This window comes from Onychostoma macrolepis, chromosome 18 (assembly GCF_012432095.1).
Source record: "Onychostoma macrolepis isolate SWU-2019 chromosome 18, ASM1243209v1, whole genome shotgun sequence".
Taxonomy (NCBI): domain Eukaryota; kingdom Metazoa; phylum Chordata; class Actinopteri; order Cypriniformes; family Cyprinidae; genus Onychostoma; species Onychostoma macrolepis.
Genome location: NC_081172.1, coordinates 33,856,464 through 33,877,017, shown reverse-complemented (window position 1 = coordinate 33,877,017; position 20,554 = coordinate 33,856,464). Strand labels below are relative to the sequence as shown.

General features: G+C 42.9%; 1 protein-coding gene across 11 annotated transcripts in view; it reads right to left on the bottom strand.

Annotated features, from left to right (window-relative positions):
* Positions 1–20,554, bottom strand: part of reln (reelin) — a 139,977-nt gene that overhangs the window by 95,395 nt on the left and 24,028 nt on the right. For all 11 annotated transcript variants that reach the window (XM_058751184.1, XM_058751182.1, XM_058751176.1 and 8 more), the window contains exon 3: positions 3,883–4,018. In XM_058751184.1, the coding sequence (XP_058607167.1) occupies positions 3,883–4,018 (136 nt within the window). The remainder of the gene's footprint in view (positions 1–3,882; positions 4,019–20,554) is intronic.

Below are 20,554 nucleotides of genomic sequence, written 5' to 3'. Positions count from 1 at the left end.
TAAACTCAGAGATGTGGATTCGGACCGCAATTAAATTACCACACGACCTTTGTGTTTGTCAAAAAACAGTAGGCAATTCGGCCGGGGATTTTTACGGGGGTGGTGAGAGAAAAACACCAACATCCTGGATTCGGACGGCATTAAAGTCACCAACTACCCCCTGTATATGGTGAAAATCACTTACTGTATGTCCCCCTGAGAAACAATTACCGTCCAAATAGGGCTAATGACCACATTTCTCAAAATCCATGAACACTTTTGTCATTCATACTCTACAATCAGCAAAACACTATACATTTTAAGCACATTTTTCAAATGCTAACACACTTTCAAATAGCACACATTTATCCATGTGTGAACTTTCAGTAGCAAAACTAATGACACAGCGGTCAGAATCTCAGGATGATATGAACAAGAGCACAGCTGATTATGTGTTTTGGAAAATGAATCCTGGTAGTGGGAGACAAAGAGGAACAGGAAGAGAAAAGGAAAATTAAGGGGACGAGGTCAAAGGTCATTTGTTGCTGATGAAATATAAAGCACTATTAGTTGATCATGTTCTTTTGCATGGAATGATCATAAAGAAAGCTGGTCTGCAGGATCATCTACAGGGTTTTACACTACTCACACATTACAATTACAGTACTTCAGATGAGGGTACTGTAAATACTGTAGCACACAGCCTCAAACTCGTAACTGTTGAATTGATTTGTAGCCAAGTACTTCTTACATGTACCTGTATTTGTGCAGAACTGAGAGTCGACTGTCCAGGGTAGACTACGAAATTGTTATAGTATAACAAGTAAGGATATTACTAATACTGTAATACAACTTGGCAGAGGATGCTGTATTTATTTATTTATTGCTGTACAGTAAATGACATTATATTCCAATGTGTGTTTACTGTATATTCAGTTGTTGTTGTTTTTTACTGTAACTTTTCTCTTCTAGTGCTATTCATCTACTGTAAGATCTCTTTACAGTAGTGTAATGAAAGTAAACTTTTCTGACAGCTTATTGCTGAATTTCACTGTATCTGCACCGCTCTATTTATGCTGCAGACTGTAACAGACACAGAATGTCTCCTGTGTTTTGAATTGATCTCACTAGTGTTCTCTATTCAGGAAAACAGTCTTTGTATTTGACAGGTTTGTGTGTCATCTGAGGCCAAAGTTTGAGTCTAAAATGTTTGACTTTGACCTGGAAGTTTGAAGTTTGCACAAGTTGGTGTGTATTTCTGAGATTGTGTTTATAGTTGTGAGAAAATGGTGAATTGTTTCATGAATTGTGTGTTAGCAATCGAGAAAAACTGTAAAAAGCGTACTTGTTAAAAGTCATAAAAGTGTCTCACTTTAATACACTTAAGTGTTCTTTTATTTCATCAATATTATATCATTTGCAAGTGCAGTACTTTAAAAATATAATTTTTGCATTTGAAGTACACTATAAGTACTCTTTCCATACAATTAAGTGCACTTTTATTATTATTAAGTACTACATACCATCAGTAGATAATTTATGAAAATATTTCTGTATTGTGTAGTTAGTGCCAAAAGTTCAATTTTCTCAGTTGGAGTCTGTGAATTTCACGCGTTACAGCTGAGAGTTAAATGAATGTTCGCTCTCTGTGCAGCGCTGGATGTTTGTTGGTGGTCGAGCTCGTTGTGTCTGTGAACTTCTACATTTAAACAATGGAAACTCTCTCTCTGTGTGTTTGATTTGTTCAAACTGACCTCCGCCATCTCTGTGCCATTCTTCACTTCTTCAGCCGGTCATTTTATCGCCCCAGTTCACTCACATGACATCTGGAATTGGTTTATTTAACTAAAGACACTATATATGATTGACTCTTTCCAGGAAAGGAAAATAACAATAAGCACAGAGATCATAACTGCATTGCATGTTCCAGAAACACAGGCTGCCCTGAACAGATGGTCCATCACAAACAGCCCGCACTCCATTCCACCACAATTAATCGTAATAACAGAAATGCCTAAACACTCCTCGCCTCAGAGGCAGCGGCGCTTTTTCCCATCATGCTTTCATGGCAGGGTTATGAATGAGGGCTGAACATTCGGCCTTGAACGCTCAGAAATGCTGCTCTCTGTCCGCCTGACATAAACGCTCAAAGTGACAAACGGCGGGAAGACATGAACGCACGCGTGTGCACGGGACCGACACACGCAAGCCTCCTCTGACCCACGGCCTCGCTCGCCTGACAGAGACGGAAAAGCGTGAAGTATGCCAGCAAATGCCACTTCATGAATCCTGAAAACCGGCTCTTAAATGAGCGTCTGCTCTCAAGGGTTTGTCTCTGACAGAAGAGCGGCATAATTGACACGCTAGACGATCTGAGGCGCTGTCACCGTCTGTGTGCTTGTTCTCCAAGCTGTAGTAAACCGCAAACATACACCTCGCCGCTGTTAGCAATGATTGTTCGCCTCCATATGAGCTGGCAAATCGGCATATTTATCTTCGAGATCGGGGTGTATTTATAAATCTGCACAAACAGACGTGAAGTGCTGAGTGCCTTTACTTTGCCTTTGTGTGGAATTTAAAGCACAAAACAAGACATCTCTCAGCAGTCTGTCATTATACTGAGTGCACTTTTCCTAGCGCACTAATTCCTGCACATATTCTTTCGTGTTCAGGTGTGTTGTTGGAAAGTACAGGAATCATGCAGGGCATCGGGTTCAATCTTGCCTATTTCTTGAGGAAATCTTATTAAAGTCAAAATGCATTGAAGATATTTTGTTAGTATCCTACAGATTTGGAATAAAATGTAGCGTACCATTCGTTGACAGCCGTATAAACATATACAGCAGTCTGATGATTCTGGAAGTTTAAATAAATGCAGTTTATGTTGTGTAAAATACAATATGCATTGAAAGGCTTCTCATATGTGACCCTGGACCACAAAATCAGTCATAAGGGTCAAATTTTTGACAGCTGAATAAATAAGGTTTCCATTGATGCATGGTTTGGATCGGACATTATTTGGCTGAGATAAAACTATTTGAAGATCTGGAATCTGAGGGTGCTAAAAAATCAAAATATTGAGAAATTGTTTAAAGTTGTACAAAAGAAGTCCTTAGCAATACATATTACTAATCAAAAATTAAGTTTTGATAAATTTACGATAGGATATTTACAAAATGTCTTCATCATATCCTAATGATTTTTGGCATAAAAGAAAAATGGATAATTTTTACCCATACAATGATTTGTTGGCTATTGCTACAAATGTACCTGTGCTGCTTATGACTGCTTCTGTGCTGCAGGGTCGCATATATAATATGTAAAAATTCAAGACTGTAACAACAATGACTGTTTTAAACAGCAAAACAAATAGAAGTCACTACAGCAATAGTGCTCTCCTCTGCCATGATTATGGCCATCCAACGAGGAAACTTGCATCAAAATGATCTCAAGGTTTCCCATGAAGTCTTAAAAGTGACTCGAGAGGCCGTTCATGTCCAATTTCTGACTAGGAAACTGATCGTTCTGATAACATGTGAAGGCAGCATGAATATTCACACCTGATCATGTTTGCTAACCTCATTCTTGATTCTGCACTCAGAATTGGAAGAGTGACATCTAGATGTGTGGAGGAAAAGCTCTTGGCAGAAGGTTTTTTTTTTTTTGGTCTGACCTTCTGTTGTTCTGAAACTGCATACAAACCTACGTCAGAGAAGGGTCTGGTTTCTGGAAGCGGGCCGGGCATGTTTTATGCAAACACAACGATCTCTCAGGTGAGCCTCAGGATTCACTCACTCGTGAAGAACCTGCCTCATGATGTCAGATTTCTTGTGAGTTGTTCCTCGTGCCTGAAATAGAGGCGTGTGGTTTGTATGAGATGTATATGTCGGATGCGTGACTCACATGAAGTTGACGCAGCCGGTGCCGGGCGGAGGAGCGATCCAGATGAAGCTGAGGCTCGTGGAGGGCAGGTGACTGACGTGAGACGCCACCACACTGCACACAAACTGAGTCCCGAACTGCCTGTCGGACATCACCCCTAACAAACACACACATGAAGACAGAGTTTGACATGCAAGCTCAAAACCTCACAACTATTTGTGGAAATCAACACAATACAAGCGGTTTGCCTGCAAGTTTTTCCTTGCAAGTTGTTTTCCAGAAGGTATTGCATTACATTTATATTTATATGAGGAAGCAAGAGGTCATGTTAGTCCCAGCTGGGAAATGTTGTGCAAATGAACTATTTCATCCAGCAGAGCTTTGAATGAAGAATGTTTTTTTTGTATGACGTATGAATGTGAAACAAATGCATAAATCCTGCTATTTTTTTAATTCCTTTTTTGAGCACCAAAATGTGACCTGAATAAAACAGTGCAGTTCTCTTCGCATTCACACAGTCAGTGGTGTGTTTGTGCTACGGTTCCTGGCACACTTCTTTCTGAAAATACTAAAAAGAACATCAAAATACAATTAATGAGGAAAAGAGAACATACACACACACATGTTGTGTTTCCATGTTTTATGGGTTCATTCCATAGGCGTGCAGACTGTATTTTCTATCCCCTAACCCTAACCCTACACCTAAACCTCTCACACAAAACTACAGGCATTTTTACATTCGCTAAACACTTCATTCTGTATGATTTATAATCTGTTTTCCTCATGGGGAGCAAAAAAATGTCCCAACAAAGTCAAGGATTTTGCATATCGCCATCTTTGTGAGGACATTTTTTCCCTATAATCTGACAGCAAAATTTCGACTTTTTACATATCCAGTTATTATCCAGATGGGTTACTGAAAGTCTGAACAGAAAAAAGAAAAAGAAAAAACCCACATCAGCTTTTTTCAAATCTCAAAAAACTCAAACCACATATGAGATGGTTTAAAATGCGATTTGAATCAGATTTTTACAGATGTATCTCAGTTTTGAAACTCTGGCTGCTCAAATTGGATTTCAAGTTGTCTTTTGTGTCACTCTTAACATGACACACAACGATCATGTCAAAACCGGTGATGGAAATGCCAGAAGTATTCATACAGTATTCAAACAAAGCTGAAGCCGGCTGTGATTCCGCAACATCACAATATTTAAATTTCCAATTTCAATTTCAAACACTTTATTTGTCTCCTAGGGGCATTTCACAAGGTCACGTAGAGTAAACAATACACATACACATACATAAGAGGCATCACATATGATGTACACAATATAAGTATTAATAATCTGCTACAGGCTGATACTTATAAAATAAGAACATTTAAATTAATAAATAACCAAACCATTTCTGAGTACAATCCAAATACATAGCAGTCTCCTTCGTCACAGTTTTTCTTGTGCGACAGGGCGCTTGTTTGGTGAGCGAGATGATGCACCTCCAGTTTTCCTGCATCTGTTTTGAAAGCCTCGTCACATACATATGTGCAGATAAATGGTAAATGTTACTGCATTAATGCATAAAAATATGGTCAGTTAATTCTCATTATTCAGTTAAAATTGCACTTCTAATAGTTGGTTTAAGTCAGGATAGACAGGCAGGAAATGTCTGTGGCTAATTATAGCTGCTAAAATGTCACAATTCTGTTCTGTATTTGTTTCAGACCCAAACCACTGTCGTAAAAATCACCCCTGATTAAATAGCATTAAAAACCGAGCGATACTGCCATCCTGAAAAACTCAAACGTCTGTATTTCTCCAGTTCTCTGTGTTTAGTGAGGATGATCTCATGTCAGTGTTAACAGGCCTCCAGTGTGCTGATATCATCGCTCACTGGAGGAGAAAACTGATTGTTTCCATTTCATTTATGATGACCAGAGTAAACTTCTCTCACAGGACTGAAATAATGGCACCAGTCAAAGCATAAACAATGTGTGCATTTCCTTTCACATGCAGATCGAAAACTAGAGAGCCGTCGGCCGTGATTAATGGCAGTCGAGCGACCTGCGATCTCCCACGGCCACCCGCACTTGAGCTGAATAAAGTCCTCTGCCCTCCCACTTCCCTGCCTTCACGTACACACACACACACACACACACACTGCTCGATAGCCTCGTCTGAGATTTTCACTCCAAATGGCCTCTAAAACGAGAGGAAAGATGATTTGGCGCACAACAGATGGACACGGGGTGGCACAGACTGGCACGCATGATGCTCACTGCTGCTCATTAAAATGCAGATTCATAATTTCAACTCAACACATATTAGTAGAATAAAGCACAGTCTGACTCATTACTGTTAACCTCAGTGTTGCCATATAGCAGCTCAAATCTATGGTTTTGGCAACACGTAACGAGTCATTGACAAACGTTTTCGAAAATGTGAAAACTAAACTTGTGCACGTGCACTGATCTCTAAACGAAAGAGTTCGTTCCTATCGATAATTAAATGCATTATGTAGTGTTTTCAATAGAAGTGTTGACAGTCTGTTGACACTGAGGGTTTGTAGGGATGTTTGCTCATCTATCAAGTGTCACTTCAAGAAAAGAAGCTTTCTTTTCTCCATCCTGAAACCTCCTGCGCCACCCATGCGGCCTCGTCTCCGACTCTCTGAATCTCGGCGTATAGCTTCCACTCGCTCGTCATCCATCATGCGACAGCAGGGTATGAATATTTATTAATCAAACATACAGTATGTGAACGGGTGGGTTAGTGAGATCTAGATGTGTCTGGCCTTCCTAGAAAGACGTACGGAGAACATGACGTCGTTGATGTAGTGTTGCGTTATATGGAATCGCTGGCCAAAAGTCACTTTGTTCCCCTGAGAAACTGACCCGAGGTCAGAAACTGGAGGTCCAGAAGCTTCTCAATCACTTGGCAACCCTTCCCTGCTTTGCCATTGGTCCATTTCATAATCTGCCAATCATCCTACATTGCCATTGTCATGCCGATGACAGAAGTGCTCTTTGTGTTGCCAGGAAGAAGCTGTGTGCCCGACTCGGAGACGCAGGAGCCCGGGGCCGCGGGAGTGGGGGCCGACACAATGCAGAGAGGATTATTGGCCAGAAGACAATTTGGCCACCTGGGAGATTCTGTGTGTATGTGTGTGCGTGTGTGTGTGTCTCTATAATCACCGATCATATTTATTCACTGCAGCATGCATGCACTGAACTGCGGCTGATGCCCTTTGCACTGCAGTTGTTTTGCTCTTGATCTTTTCACTTTCAGAATGTTGAACTGTGGACTTGGATCTGCACCAGCCACCCAATGAGCCGTGATACTATAGAAATACAGTAGAAACGAGTGAAGGGTTTTCTGTATTGGACTGGCCATCTGGAGCCGATCCCAGTGATTCTGGAAAAAAAAAAATCATTAATCTACAGCATTCTGTTTGATAACAATAGTGTAGTCTCTAACGTGATCTTGGCAATCATTAAGTATCGTTATCATTGCTGTTACCGCACACAAACATCTACTGCAGCTGTGAGGTGACCTCTGACCCATGACCTTTAACCCTAACCGGTGCTGGGTCAATCTTGATTTGTCTTTGCACCGAAAATGATGTTGTGAAGCGTGTGGTTCAATAGTTCATTATACAGCAGTTAATTCGGGTCATTTCATTTCATTTGCTGCTGTCTCGCATTGGAACTGGAGCATTTCTCCGTTTCTATCGCTCAACATCCCATCAGTCTCTGTAACACAAAATAATCAGCCTTATTAACAAGTCAGTGTTGTCCAAGTCGAGTTGCAAACCTTTGATAATGTGAAATCACATTTGTGACTTAAGTCAAGTGGCTTTTAGACCTCCAAAGCCGTGCTGGTGTAATTTTTTTTTTTCCTTTCAGTAAAAAATCTGTTTTGTTGCTTTTCAAAAGATGTGGAAACTTGGCTGGATACTTTGACTTCTAATTGATGACAGTATGAAAAATGTCTTCTTACACTTACAGACGATTCCGAAGCTCTTTGTTGTCTTATCTCCTTTGAATCTCACTTCTCTCCTATCACTTTCTGTCCTGTCTTTCTCTCTTCAGCTGAACTGCCTTTACCTTTTGTCTGTCCATCCATATCCATGTCCATTCAGAAACTGTTTTGCAATGTTTGCAATATAAATTGCAGTCCGTTACTGATTCCAAATTACATGACAAATATTGTAGTTAGAAATGTAATCCATTACATTACACATTTTAGGTAACATAATCAGACTACTTTTTGATTACTTTTAGATTACTTTTCACATAACCCGTTTACCACATTGATTTAAATAGGGTAATATTGTACCATATAGATATTAAAATGCAAAGAAAATATATTCCATTCATTGTTATTAACAACATAAAGTGAATTAAGCATTACGGTTAAGGTTTCCCAAACTGGGGTTTATGAAGGAACTGCAGGGGGTTTGTGAGTTTAATGAAAAGCTAATAATTACTGAAGTCATAAAAATTTTAATCAGAAAAAAACACTTACTAAAAATGAAATATTTTGTTTACCTGGATGGCATTTTAGAATGTAAAATTTAAAAGATGAAAAGGACTTAGGGAGAATCAATAAATTATGAATAATTTATTGCTATTGTGTGAATATATGTAATCAAGTAATCAATAAAAAAGTAACTGTAGTCTGATTACGAGTATTTTAAAATGTAATTTAATCTAATTACAAGTGCTTATTTTTTGGAATCTGGTTACATAATCCAGATTATATGTAATCAGTTACTACCCAGCATTGGCAATGCTTCTTTATCAGATTCATGTCTTCCGCTATTTTCCACTCGCTTCAGCTCAGAACGGCCGTTTCAGTGACTTTCAGAAGGAATCGCGATCAGAATAAAGTTGAGATGAAAGACAGAAGCAATGTCAAAAGTCAGCCGTGGTGCCAGAGGGCCTGTTCCGTCACGGACGCAGCTGAAGCTCTCTACATGGCCTCTCCTGGGAGGCATTAGCACTAATTTGAAGTTTAATTTGACGTGACTCCTCGGCTAATCGTGCTAGCTAGAAATTAATTAATCTGACTTGACTTGTGCTAATTTGTGACGGGCGCGACGCGGCGTTCTCTTTGGAGGCTGCAAACAAACAGGAGCGGCGTGGCTGGCGGAGACGGGTGGGAGACACGAGCGGCTGAGACAGGTGGGACAGGGCAGGCCTGGAGAACGCCTCACGTCTGAAGTGCTTCACCTCCGGGACAGCTTCATGCCAACAGCCGGAAACATGCAATTAACAAATCAGGGCCATGGTGCCAATAAGTGAAAACCGACTTTTTTTCCAACAACATTTGGGTCACTAGTGCCCTCATGAATGCCTTATATAAACCGGAGGACAGGATGGGACGCTCGCGGCGGATGGGCTTTTAGAAGCAGAACTTTAAGGACGGTTTTGCTTTCAACCGAGCCATTTAAAGCTTGGGAAAGTGCACCTCATTCCTCCTCCATTAGGAGACTTTCTCAAGGGCTCTTCTTCTGTTATCCTCAGAGGAACTTTAAAAATTGATCAGAAAGTGAAAGTGCATCCTAGAAAACACGTAGGTCTTCACAACATTGGGGAAAAAAAACAGAAGAGAGGAGGAAGAGTGATGTGTGTATTGTCAGTGCACTGTGATGAATGGAAGGTCTGGATCTATACTGACTAACAGTGGCTGCGTCTCAATCAGATCCTAGTTCAGTAGATCACTGTCTCAATCACAAAATCCTTCCAGAGCACTGGAACATTCACTTCCTAAAGATTCCACTAGAGATAAAAAAAATTTCTTATCATGATCATTGTGAATTATTAAAATTATCAAGGTTATCTGTGTTATCGCGGTATTGTTAAAATGCTGGACATATTACATACTAATACTAAATATTATAAATACTGACACATAAATTGTTTCACCAAGTTTTATATTTAAAATCTTAAAATTACTTTTTGTTTGCATAAAGCTGGGGTGTCAAACTCACTCAGTTCCTGGAGGGCCGGAGCCCTACAGAGTTTAGATGCAACCCTAATTAAACACACCTGATCCAGCTAATCATGTCATTTACTTTAGGCTTATTTGAAAACTACATGGTTTGTGTGTTGGAGCAGGGTTGGAACTAAACTCTGCAGAGCTGTGGCCCTCCAAGAGCTGAGTTTGACACCCCTGGCATGAACACTAAAACAATAACATTACCAATGATGTCCGGATTTTAAATGACAACATAACTGACAACAGTTTATCTAATAGCATGTACGAAATGTTCAAATAAAGCTTTGAAAAAGTTTCATAAAATAGAAAACCTCACATTTCAGCCTTTAAATAAAGAAAAGGGTTAAGTGAAAATGATAACTGAATAATAAATTATTATATGTATTTTATCTGCTCCATAAATAATTCTAGATAACTTATCCGAATTGTTTAAATGTGTAGAATCCACATAAGCTTGTTTTTCATCAACCAGTCAAAATCTACAGCAGGGCATGCAAATTCGGTCCGTTTTCTGGCCAGACAGAAACTGCACACAGACTGAATGTGAATGTAAGTCTCTGTAAATCCACTCTCTGACAGCAGGTGGCGCTGATGGAACAGCAGAATTACAGCTGTTTCCCGTAACCTCCGTGGACAAAGGAACATTGCGATTAAGAACACTACTTTATTAGGTATTACATAGAGTGAAGATGAAAAGAAAATGCCATCAAATCTTTTTTGAAGACAGTCAAAACCTTCAGAGGTACATTCATATAATTAATTTATTCATATATTCTTTTGAAACCTCAAAGTACTCTTTTGAAAAATCGCTGTAATCAAATACGGTTTTAGTGATAATTAAAATGTGAAACCCATGGGGAATTTTATCATGATTTATATGATCAAATGCAGTAGAACAGCAAAAATAAATAAATATCTTTTCATATCCAAACAGTACAAGATTTATAAAATGTCATCAATAATCTGCTCCTAAGCTCAGGACACACTGAATCATGGGCGTAGAACATGTGAGGAACACAGGAGACATGTCCCCCCACTTTTAATAAAATGTAAATTTGTCCACCACATTTTTTCATGCAGCTGTGTTCACATAGAGGTTTTCAAGGGCCAGTCTGAATAAATCTAGATTTAAAGGGATAGTTCACTCAAAAATGAGAATTATGTTATTGATTACTCACCCTCATGTCGTTCCAAACCAGTAAGACATTCATTCATCTTCAGAACACTTATTTACCTGCAGAGGAATGCACACGCATGTATTGTGATGGTGCCAGGGTGATGCGGAGTAGATGAGTTGTTGCATAAAATCATTATTTTTGTTTTCTTTGCACACAAAAAGTATTCTTGTTGCTTCATAAAATTATGGTTGAACCACTGATGTCACAAGGATTATTTTAACGATGTCCTTACTACGTTTCTGTGCCTTGATTGTGGTAGGACCCTTGCTGTCTATGGAGGGTCAGAAAGCTCTCGGAATTCATAAAAAATATCTTAATTTGTGTTCCGAAGATGAACAAAGGTCTTACGAGTTTGGCAGGGCCGCTGCTGGCCAAATGGGTGCCCTAAGCAGGATTGAATTGTTGTGCCCCCTCCCTCAAATATTATGGAAGTAAACAAAAATACCTACTATAGGGGTCGAAATAGAACTTTAATAAAATATAAAAGTAAATAAATAAATAAATTGTAATTAAACTGTATTATTTACAATTACAATTCATCTATATGTCATATAGCAGTGGTTCCCAACCACGATACAGGAGGCCCCCCAAAACTTCAAATGTTTTTCAAAGGTTTTCCATGTCTCCTTAATCAAACACACCTGATTCAGATCATCAGCTCATTAGTAGAGACTACAAGACCTGAAATGGGTGTGTCAGACAAAGGAAAGATGCAAAATGTGCAATGTTGGGGGGTCTCCAGGAGTGTGGTTGGGAACCACTGATCTATAGCAAAAAGGTGGCCAAAAATGAGAGATTAAGCGGATATTTGAATCAAATGTTGGGTCAATAGCCTATTAGACAAGGACTTGATCGTCCTGTAAGTGTAACTTTACAATTGTCAAGCAATTACCAGGCCTTTCGTTCCCTTTGCAGGCATTTGTAATAACGTGATGTTGATTAAAAAAAAACAACAACAAAAGAAAAAAAAACAATGGACACCATCACACAATTTGTAATGGTTTTACTGGTTATGGTAATTGGTCACCTTCTAAATCCTAATAGAATATGTCCCAAAACACACTACAGAACGTTTTTTAATGGTTAAAAGTTGATTGTTTGTAATGTTTGTAATGGTATTTGTGATTCATTTTTTTCAGCAGGGTTGCCTCATTGTTTTTATATAATGCATTTTAAGTCATTGGCTTAGGTTTGTTTTTATAACCACAAAAATATTATCTTAATACTTCTTTGTATATTATTATTTGAAGTAACAAAACCATGGTTAATTTGCGGTTTCCATGGCTACAAGAACCATGATTTTTTTTGTTTATTTATTTTTATTCGTGTTAAAACCATGGCTAACTTTTGTAATTGAAACTCAGAGAGAAAGTTAGATGCGTTGGTGGTGGTGAAATTATTACCGACATTAAAACACGTTATTGACCTCAACACCCGAAAAAGTTTCACAGGATTTTGAATGTAGCCTACCTGAAAGTGATGCTCGGGCTTCGTTTTCATCTTTTTTTCCTTCTCTTGGCGTTGCTGATGTCTTTTCACGGGCATAGTTATCCATCAATTATGATCATTTGCATTCAGCCGCAAACATGAGGTGTGAGCGGTTGCGGGTGTGGGAATGGCGCGTCACTTTTTTTTAAGCAACTGGGATGGTGCCCCCCTGGGAGTTGGTGCCCTACGCAAACTGCGTACTCTGCGTATAGGGAGCGGCGGTACTGGGGTTTGGAACGACATGAGGGCGAGTAATTAATGACAGAATTTTCATTTTTGGGTGAACTATCCCTTTAAATGCAAAGAGACAGGTCATTTTTTTCCAGCATGAGGCGATGTGAACATTACGGAGTGCTAATGTGAGCTTTCCTTAGGATGTGCCATTTCTGTGTCTGTAGCTTTAAATGCTAATGAGGAGGAGAGAGGCGGGGCAAGTGGAGGGTGGGTGTGTGGCCTTAACCAGCTTGCGCTACCATGCGCTAATGTTGACAGTGGATGTATCGCAATGGCTCGTAGACACACAGTCCTTCAAGCTTTTCAGTTTGACCCAGAATCTGATCCTGATGGAGAAGCACCGGATGAAGAAGCTGCAACTCAGCGGCTACAGCAGGACGTCTCCGAATGGTTAGTTTAAAATATTGTGTCTGGATAGGGTACTTTAGCTGGTTTGTTTATGTATGCTGTTACAGTTATTAGCATGTAGCTAATGCTAGCCATAGGCTCGGATGAAGGAACTAAAAAAATACTTTGGTGTTCATTTGTACATCAAACACTGAGCAACTATTATGCTTCGCTCGTGTGCAAGCCATGATGTCTCTCGAGGAAAAAAAAATATTGCGCTCGCCTCGCAAGGTAGTAGCTCATTTTCTCATGGGCGGGCAAAGCAGAGAAAGGGGAGGTAACCTTTCCCCGTATGACGACATAAAGGGAAGATTCCAGATTGGGCCATCTGAACTTTCATTTTCTCAAAGGCGAAGCAGGATACCCAGGGCTCGGTTTACACCTATCGCCATTTCTAGCCACTGGGGGACCATAGGCAGGCTAGGGGAACTCATATTAATGTTAAAAAACCTCATAAAGTGAAATTTTCATGCCATGGGACCTTTAATATCGACAAAGGCATCCATCTATCACTGTAGCTAAGCTGAATAAAAAGCAGAAACATTTTAACTGATGAAACGTGAAGACAATAAACACACGCTTGCACCAATATATGGTTTATAAGAGTTTTTCAAGTCATCTCCAGGTAATGAATAATGCAGTGCTAATTTACATAACATTTACTGTATGGAAACTATTCTGATATTATTCTGTGATAAAAAAAAAAAGAAAAAAAAAAGTGTTTGTAGTATATAAACTAATCATAAAACTGTCATTAGGAAAATACAGGAAAAAATATTATAGAAAACAAATGATTGTGGTGAAAATGAAACAAACAAATGACAGCAGCATTAGGTGCATTCATTGTGCTCAGTACACATCCTTTAATTCATGAACTACGGTGGCCAAGAGAGCTGCAAATGAAAAACACATGCAAATAGAAAAAAAAAAAACACCAGCAAATTAAGAAAACATCTTCATCAATCTGACAAAACGTGGTCTGCAAATAATTGCAACACAATCAAATACAGAAACGCGCTGCAAATACTCACAGACCACATAGGAAATGATTAAGGGAACAACAAGCGACAAGCCTAGGACATACTTATCAATGTCTACTCTATAAGGTGAGGTTTTCAATCCTGATCATATGATTCCTTAACTTTTGTATATTATTAGTCTAAATAAGATGACAAAATACAATTACTGTAACTGAAACGACTTCCCTTACGAAAATTACCCATGGTTTTACTATAAAAAAAAACAAAAAAAAACATGGTTACTATAGTTAAACCAGGGTAACCACAAATTAACCATGGTTCCCTTTCAGTCAGTCACGTTCAACTTTACGTCAGAGTAACAGATGCAAATGGGATCTCGCCCGAGAGCCCAATCACCTTCGATTGGTAACAAAACAAGCCAATGACAGTTGGCGTGCGTGTTTGCATTGCACAACCCGCCCTGCAGCGTGGGTATAAAAGGAGAGCGTGTGCAGACGTACATCAGCTTTTTGCTTCGGATCCGAGCCTTTCAGTGCAAATCTCCGAGAGTGTCTGCAAGACAGCAAACAACAGTGTTGGTGTTGCGCCGCGTCAGCGGGGTTGCTGTCTAGTGCTGCTTCCTCTGACGGCGTGCTGCAGCTCTTCATTCTGCGGTCGCAGCACTTCAGCGCTTCTCTAAAAGAGCAATATCTACATGAGCTCCAAGAGCAACGGGCGTCTTTTTAAAGATGGCTTCCCGCTCGTGTGTTTCTGGATGTGGTCGCTTCCTGGCTTCATCTGACGGTCACGATCGCTGTGTCTCATGCTTGGGCTATCAGCATGCTGAGGCTGCGCTCGTGGATGAGTCATGTTCTCATTGCGGGAACATGACCATCGCGATGTTGCGGTCCAGATACCTCCTCGTCAAACGAGGGGGTATCCCCCTTGCTGTGCCCCGTTCTAGTTCCTCCGTCTCTCAGCAGGAGAGGGCTACTTCGGCTCATGGTCAGGGTGATCTGAGGATAACGGTGAGAGTTTTTCCATCGAGTGCGTCTCCATGGGCCTCTCATTCCTCCTGCACTTCGCATCCTCTGGTGTTCCCGGACGAGCTGGCTGGGTCCTCGGACAGGGCGAGGCCCAGCATCTCGTTCAGAGCATCAGCGGACAACAGGATGTCGATTGCTGCATCGGGGGACGAGCTAGGCTCTGGAGATGACAATTCGGCTGCGCTGCCTCCGTTAGGAAGAGTGGCGTCGCCCGAGTCAGATCCAGAGCTGACCGCTATAATTTCCTGGGCCGCCGAAAGCGTCGGGCTGCACGGGAAACAGGAAAAAGCGGCGTCCCTGAGACGGGCGACCCGGAATCTTTGGATCCTGCTCTTCACGAGATGGTCACCGCACCACTCTTTCCCCCGGAGGAGGGCCGGGTGAAGAATCTTTTGTTTCCTTTTTGTTCTGTTCCGCCACTGGTTCCCCAGCCAGTGGTACCCAAAACCTCAAAAAAAGAGCAGTTTCCTTTCTCTCCGGGTCCTAAGAGGGTGAGGATGGCAGTGCACGAGAGACAGTCTCCACACTTCCGTCCCCATTTCCTTTCGCCAGTGGGCAACAGGGTCCGGTTCAAAGATGTGATGTCTCCTCATGCGCCCCCTGCCCAACCGTGGAGCCTGGTAAGTGTCGCACCGCGCACTCAGACCCCACTCTGGGATACAGTGCCTTCTAGGTCAGGTCCCTGTGTTCCACTTTGCTGCGCCACTGTGGGTACATTGGTGGTTCCCCTAGTCCCGCTTATTCGGTCTCTGGGGGCCCGGCTAGCACCCCCCCGGACCGTCTCGCTGGCTCACGATAACTGTCAGACTCGGCCATGCGATTCAGTTCACCTGGCGCCCTCCCAAGTTCAGGGGCATTCGGTTCACTTCTGTGCTGAACAAAGATGCTCCTGTCTTGCGTGCAGAGATCGCGGTCCTGCTGGCGAAGGACGCGATAGAGCAGGTCCTTCCAGCCGAGATAAGGTCAGGGTTTTACAGCCCTTACTTCATCGTACCCAAGAAAGGCGGTGGGTTTCGACCAATCTTGGAACTGCGCGTTCTGAACCGGGCCCTCCACAAGCTTCCATTCAGGATGTTGGATTCAGGATCTTTCAATGCATCCATCCTTTCAATTGGTTCGCAGGGATCGACCTGAAGGATGCGCATTTTCATGTCTCGATCCTCCCTCGACACAACCGCGTTTGAAGGGCGAGCATATCAGTACAAAGTCCTCCCCTTTGGGCTGTCCCTGTCGCCTCGTGTCTTCACCAAGGTCGTGGAGGCAGCCCTTGTTCCATTAAGGGAAAGAGGCATTCACATCCTCAACTACCTCGACGACTGGCTTATACTGGCCCAGTCTCGAGTGCAGCTGTGCGAACACAGGGACACGGTGCTCAGCCACCTCAACTGGGAAAAGAGCAAACTCTCCCCTGTGCAGAGGATCTCTTTTCTCGGTTCTCTCAACAGAACGTGCTCAGTCGATGCTGAACTGCCTGGAGTCTTTTCAGTGCAAAAGGGTGGTTCCACTGAAACCGTTTCAGAAGCTCCTGGGGCTTATGGCATCCGCAGCCGCTGTCACGGCGCTCGGATTGCTTCATATGAGACTGCTTCAGCGTTGGTCTACGTTCCCGTCGCATGTCGCAACTCGCCCCGCCATCTCCTCCTTTAGAGTCAGAAGCATCTGAGGTCGCTTTGCGCCGTTCATGTCCCAGGCGAGCTCAATTGTGCAGCCGACGAGCTCTCACGTCAGCCCGCCCTTCCGGGAGAATGGTGACTCCACCCCGAGACAGTCCAGCTGATTTGGAGACGCTTTGGAGACGCTCAGGTAGACCTGTTTGCCTCCCCGGACACGTCCCACTGCCAGCTGTTTTTCTCCCTGTCCGAGGGGACCCTCGGCACGGATGCACTGGCACATAGCTGGCCTCGGGGCCTACGCAAGTATGCGTTTCCCCCAGTGAGCCTTCTTGCACAGAGTCTGTGCAAGGTCAGGGAGGACGAGGAGCAGGTCCTTTTAGTGGCACCATACTGGCCCAATCGGACTTGGTTCCCAGAACTGATGCTCCTCGTGACAGCCCTTCCTTGGCAAATTCCTCTGAGGAGGGATCTCCTTTCTCAGAGAGGGGGCACCCTCTGGCACCTGCGTCCAGACCTGTGGAATCTCCACCTATGGTCCCTGGACGGGACGTGGAGGTTCTAGGTGGGCTAGCTCCAGCGGTAGTAAACACCATCACTTCAGCTAGAGCCCCGTCTACAGGACACGCTTACAGGCTGAAGTGGAACCTGTTCGTCGATAGGTGTTCTTCCCACCAGGAAGACCCCTGTAGATGCCCAATCGTGGTCGTGCTCTCTTTTCTGCAAGAAGGGTTGGAGCAATGACTGTCTCCCTCCACTCTCAAAGTGTATGTTGCCGCTATTGCCGGACATCACGATGCAGTAGACGGCAAGTCTGTGGTGAAGCACGACTTGGTCATCAGGTTCCTCAGAGGTACCCTCTTGGGATCTGGTACCCTCTTGGGATCTCCCCTAGGTCCTGACGGTCTTGAAGGAGGAGCCCTTCGAGCCTCGGCAGTAGGGATGCATCGATCCGATACTAACGATCGGTAACGGCTCCGATATGGTAATTTTCTGCGGATCGGGTATCGGTCAGACGACGCCGATCCAAATCCGATATTGTGCGTATAAAATTCTGTGTTATTGTTGAGCCCCACGAAAGACACAAAAACATTACAAATCACCATAAAGTTTTGTGCACTATATTTCAAGTGTTCTGAAGCTGTTCCATAGTTTAATCTAAGGTACAGATGAATATTCAAGTCGTTAAATTTGAGTTCAGGTAAACTCTTCTCTCCGTTGCGTCTGTCTGCCATCCTCCATTCAGCAATCAAACTGCGTGTCATGTTCGGTTACTACAGTCAAACTCTCTCCAAGAGCACACGGTAACTGAGGTCTAAAACTGTTAAAAGAAAAGTAAACTAACGCACAGATTTAGTACACTACGCATCAATATCTTTTCCCTTTGTACTTTGAACTTTTCTATGCGGACTCGGAGGGCTGCGCAGCCTGCACGTTGTGACTCCGTGTATATTTATATATAAATGCATTTGTTTGTTTTTTCATGAATGTATTTTACAACAAAACAAAGAGCAATGTGTACCATTTTACCAGATTTAGTCCTACACTTATTCACTTTTATTTGTAAATAAAAATGTTTCACTACGTTTTATAAAATTATTGTGCACCCATGATTTTTCTAGAGTATATTTTGCTGCTGAATTATGCACTAACCTAGTTTATAATAGTATTTATGTCATAGATTATGATTATATATTTTTTTAATATGTTATTTTTCATTAAAATGAAGTTATCTATATGTAGTAGATTGTGTTTAACACACAAAAGAGTGACGATCAGGTCAACACAGAGAAGTATAGAAATTCTCCACTGATTTAAAAAAAAACTGTGCTTGTATCGGATTGGATCGTATCGGCAGATTCTCAGAATTTTCGGGATCGGATCGGTTCTGAAAAAATGGTATCGTTGCATCCCTACTCGGCAGTCAGTAGAGCTTAAGTTTCTTAAAGACAGTGCTCCTCATTGCATTGGCCTCGGGCAAGAGGGTAGGGGACCTGCAGGCATTTTCGGTAGACGATTCGTGCCTAGAATTCGGACCAGGTGACTCTCACGTTGTCCTGAGGCCCTGGCCCGGATATGTGCCCAAACTTCCCACCACGCCTTTCAGGGATCAGGTGGTGAACTTGCAAGCGCTGCCCCGGGAGGAAGCAGACACAGCCATTGCTCTGCTCTGTTCCGTCCACGCCTTGCATGTTTACGTGGACCGCACGCAGAGCTTCAGGACCTCAGACCAGCTCTTTGTCTGCTTTGGAGGACAGCAGAAGGGAAAGGCTGTCTCCAAACAGAGACTTTCCCATTGGATAGTGGAGGCTATAGTCTTGGCATACCAGGCCCAGCGCTTACCGTGCCCCCTTGGCGTAAGAGTACACTCTTCGAGAGGTGTGGCATCTTCTTGGGCATTGGCGTGGGGCGCCTCGATAGCAGACATCTGTAGAGTTGTCGGCTGGGCGACACCTAATATGTTTGCGAGATTCTATAATCTCCATGTAAAGCCTGTGTCTTCCCATGTTCTTGCCTCAGGTGGCCAGTAACCACTCAGTGTCGATCACGCTTGCTGCGCCATTCCCCTCTACGGACCGGATACGTGCGCTTTTACTGCTTTACAGTTCCCCTTGGCGAACCCTGTTGAAGTTCCTCCCGCACCCTCTGCAGTCAGGTGTGGCGGAGCGCCAGACGCCAGGTCCAGCACTCGTGTGTATGCCCAAGGTCAGCCCTTGTGCTGGGCTAGGTGCCCCGTGTGTAGTGATTCCCCTTCGGGCGATCCCACATGTGTATTCTTCCACGGTACGGCTCCCCTCACGGTGAGCCAGTGTCTTTCCCAGGCAGAGACCTTCTGCCGTCTCTGCTGTGTATTGATCTCACCCCAGGCTGGCTGAGTCTACCTCAGAGACTTCCATATGTAGTACTGCCCTTGGCCAGTCCATATGTGTAATCTCCACATGGTACCTCCTTTACACAGGATGTGACTTCCGTAGCGTTCCCCTACTTGTAGTACGCTTTCCCAGTGTTATCCAATATCCACTGTATGGAACATCAGTGGCTGTCATCTCTGCCTAAGCTCTGTCCTATCTTCCGTCCCAACTGGCATGGGGGGACTTGCCAGCTTCCGCAGGGCACTGGAGAGGGTCAGCAATAGTGGCGTTTTCATAGGGATCCCATTTGCGTCAGTCACTCTGACGTAACGTCGAACGTGACTGACTGAAAGGGAAGGTCTCGGTTACATAGGTAACCCTCATTCCCTGAAGGTTACCTATGAACCCTCGTTACGTCCTGTCACCACAGTTGCTGTACCACCCCTGTATGGCCGAGGCACACCGTCTCGGCTCCTCAGCGAAAAACTGATGTGCGTCTGCACGCGCTCTCCTTTTATATCCGTGCTGCGGGACGGGGTGTGTGATGCAAAGCACGCATGCCAACTGTCATTGGCTTGTTTTGTTAACACTCGAAGGTGATTGAGCTCTCGGGCAAGATCTAATTTGCGCCAGTCACTCTGACGTAACATCTCTGTTCCCTCCTTTAGGGAACGGGGGTTACCTACGTAACCGAGACGTTTTGCTAAACTAACCATAGTTTAACCATGGTACTTGTACAACTGTGGTTATACAAATGGTAATCAATATGCCAAAAACACTTCACTTTCTATAATAAAGCCATTGTTAACTTTTGTAAGGGTTGTGGGGTCCCCTTGAAACATTTCCATTGTGGTCTTTCTGTATTTGGTTGTGTTGCGAGTATTTGCAGCACATTTCTGTATTTTGAGTATTTGCCGCATGTGTTGTCAAACTATTTGCA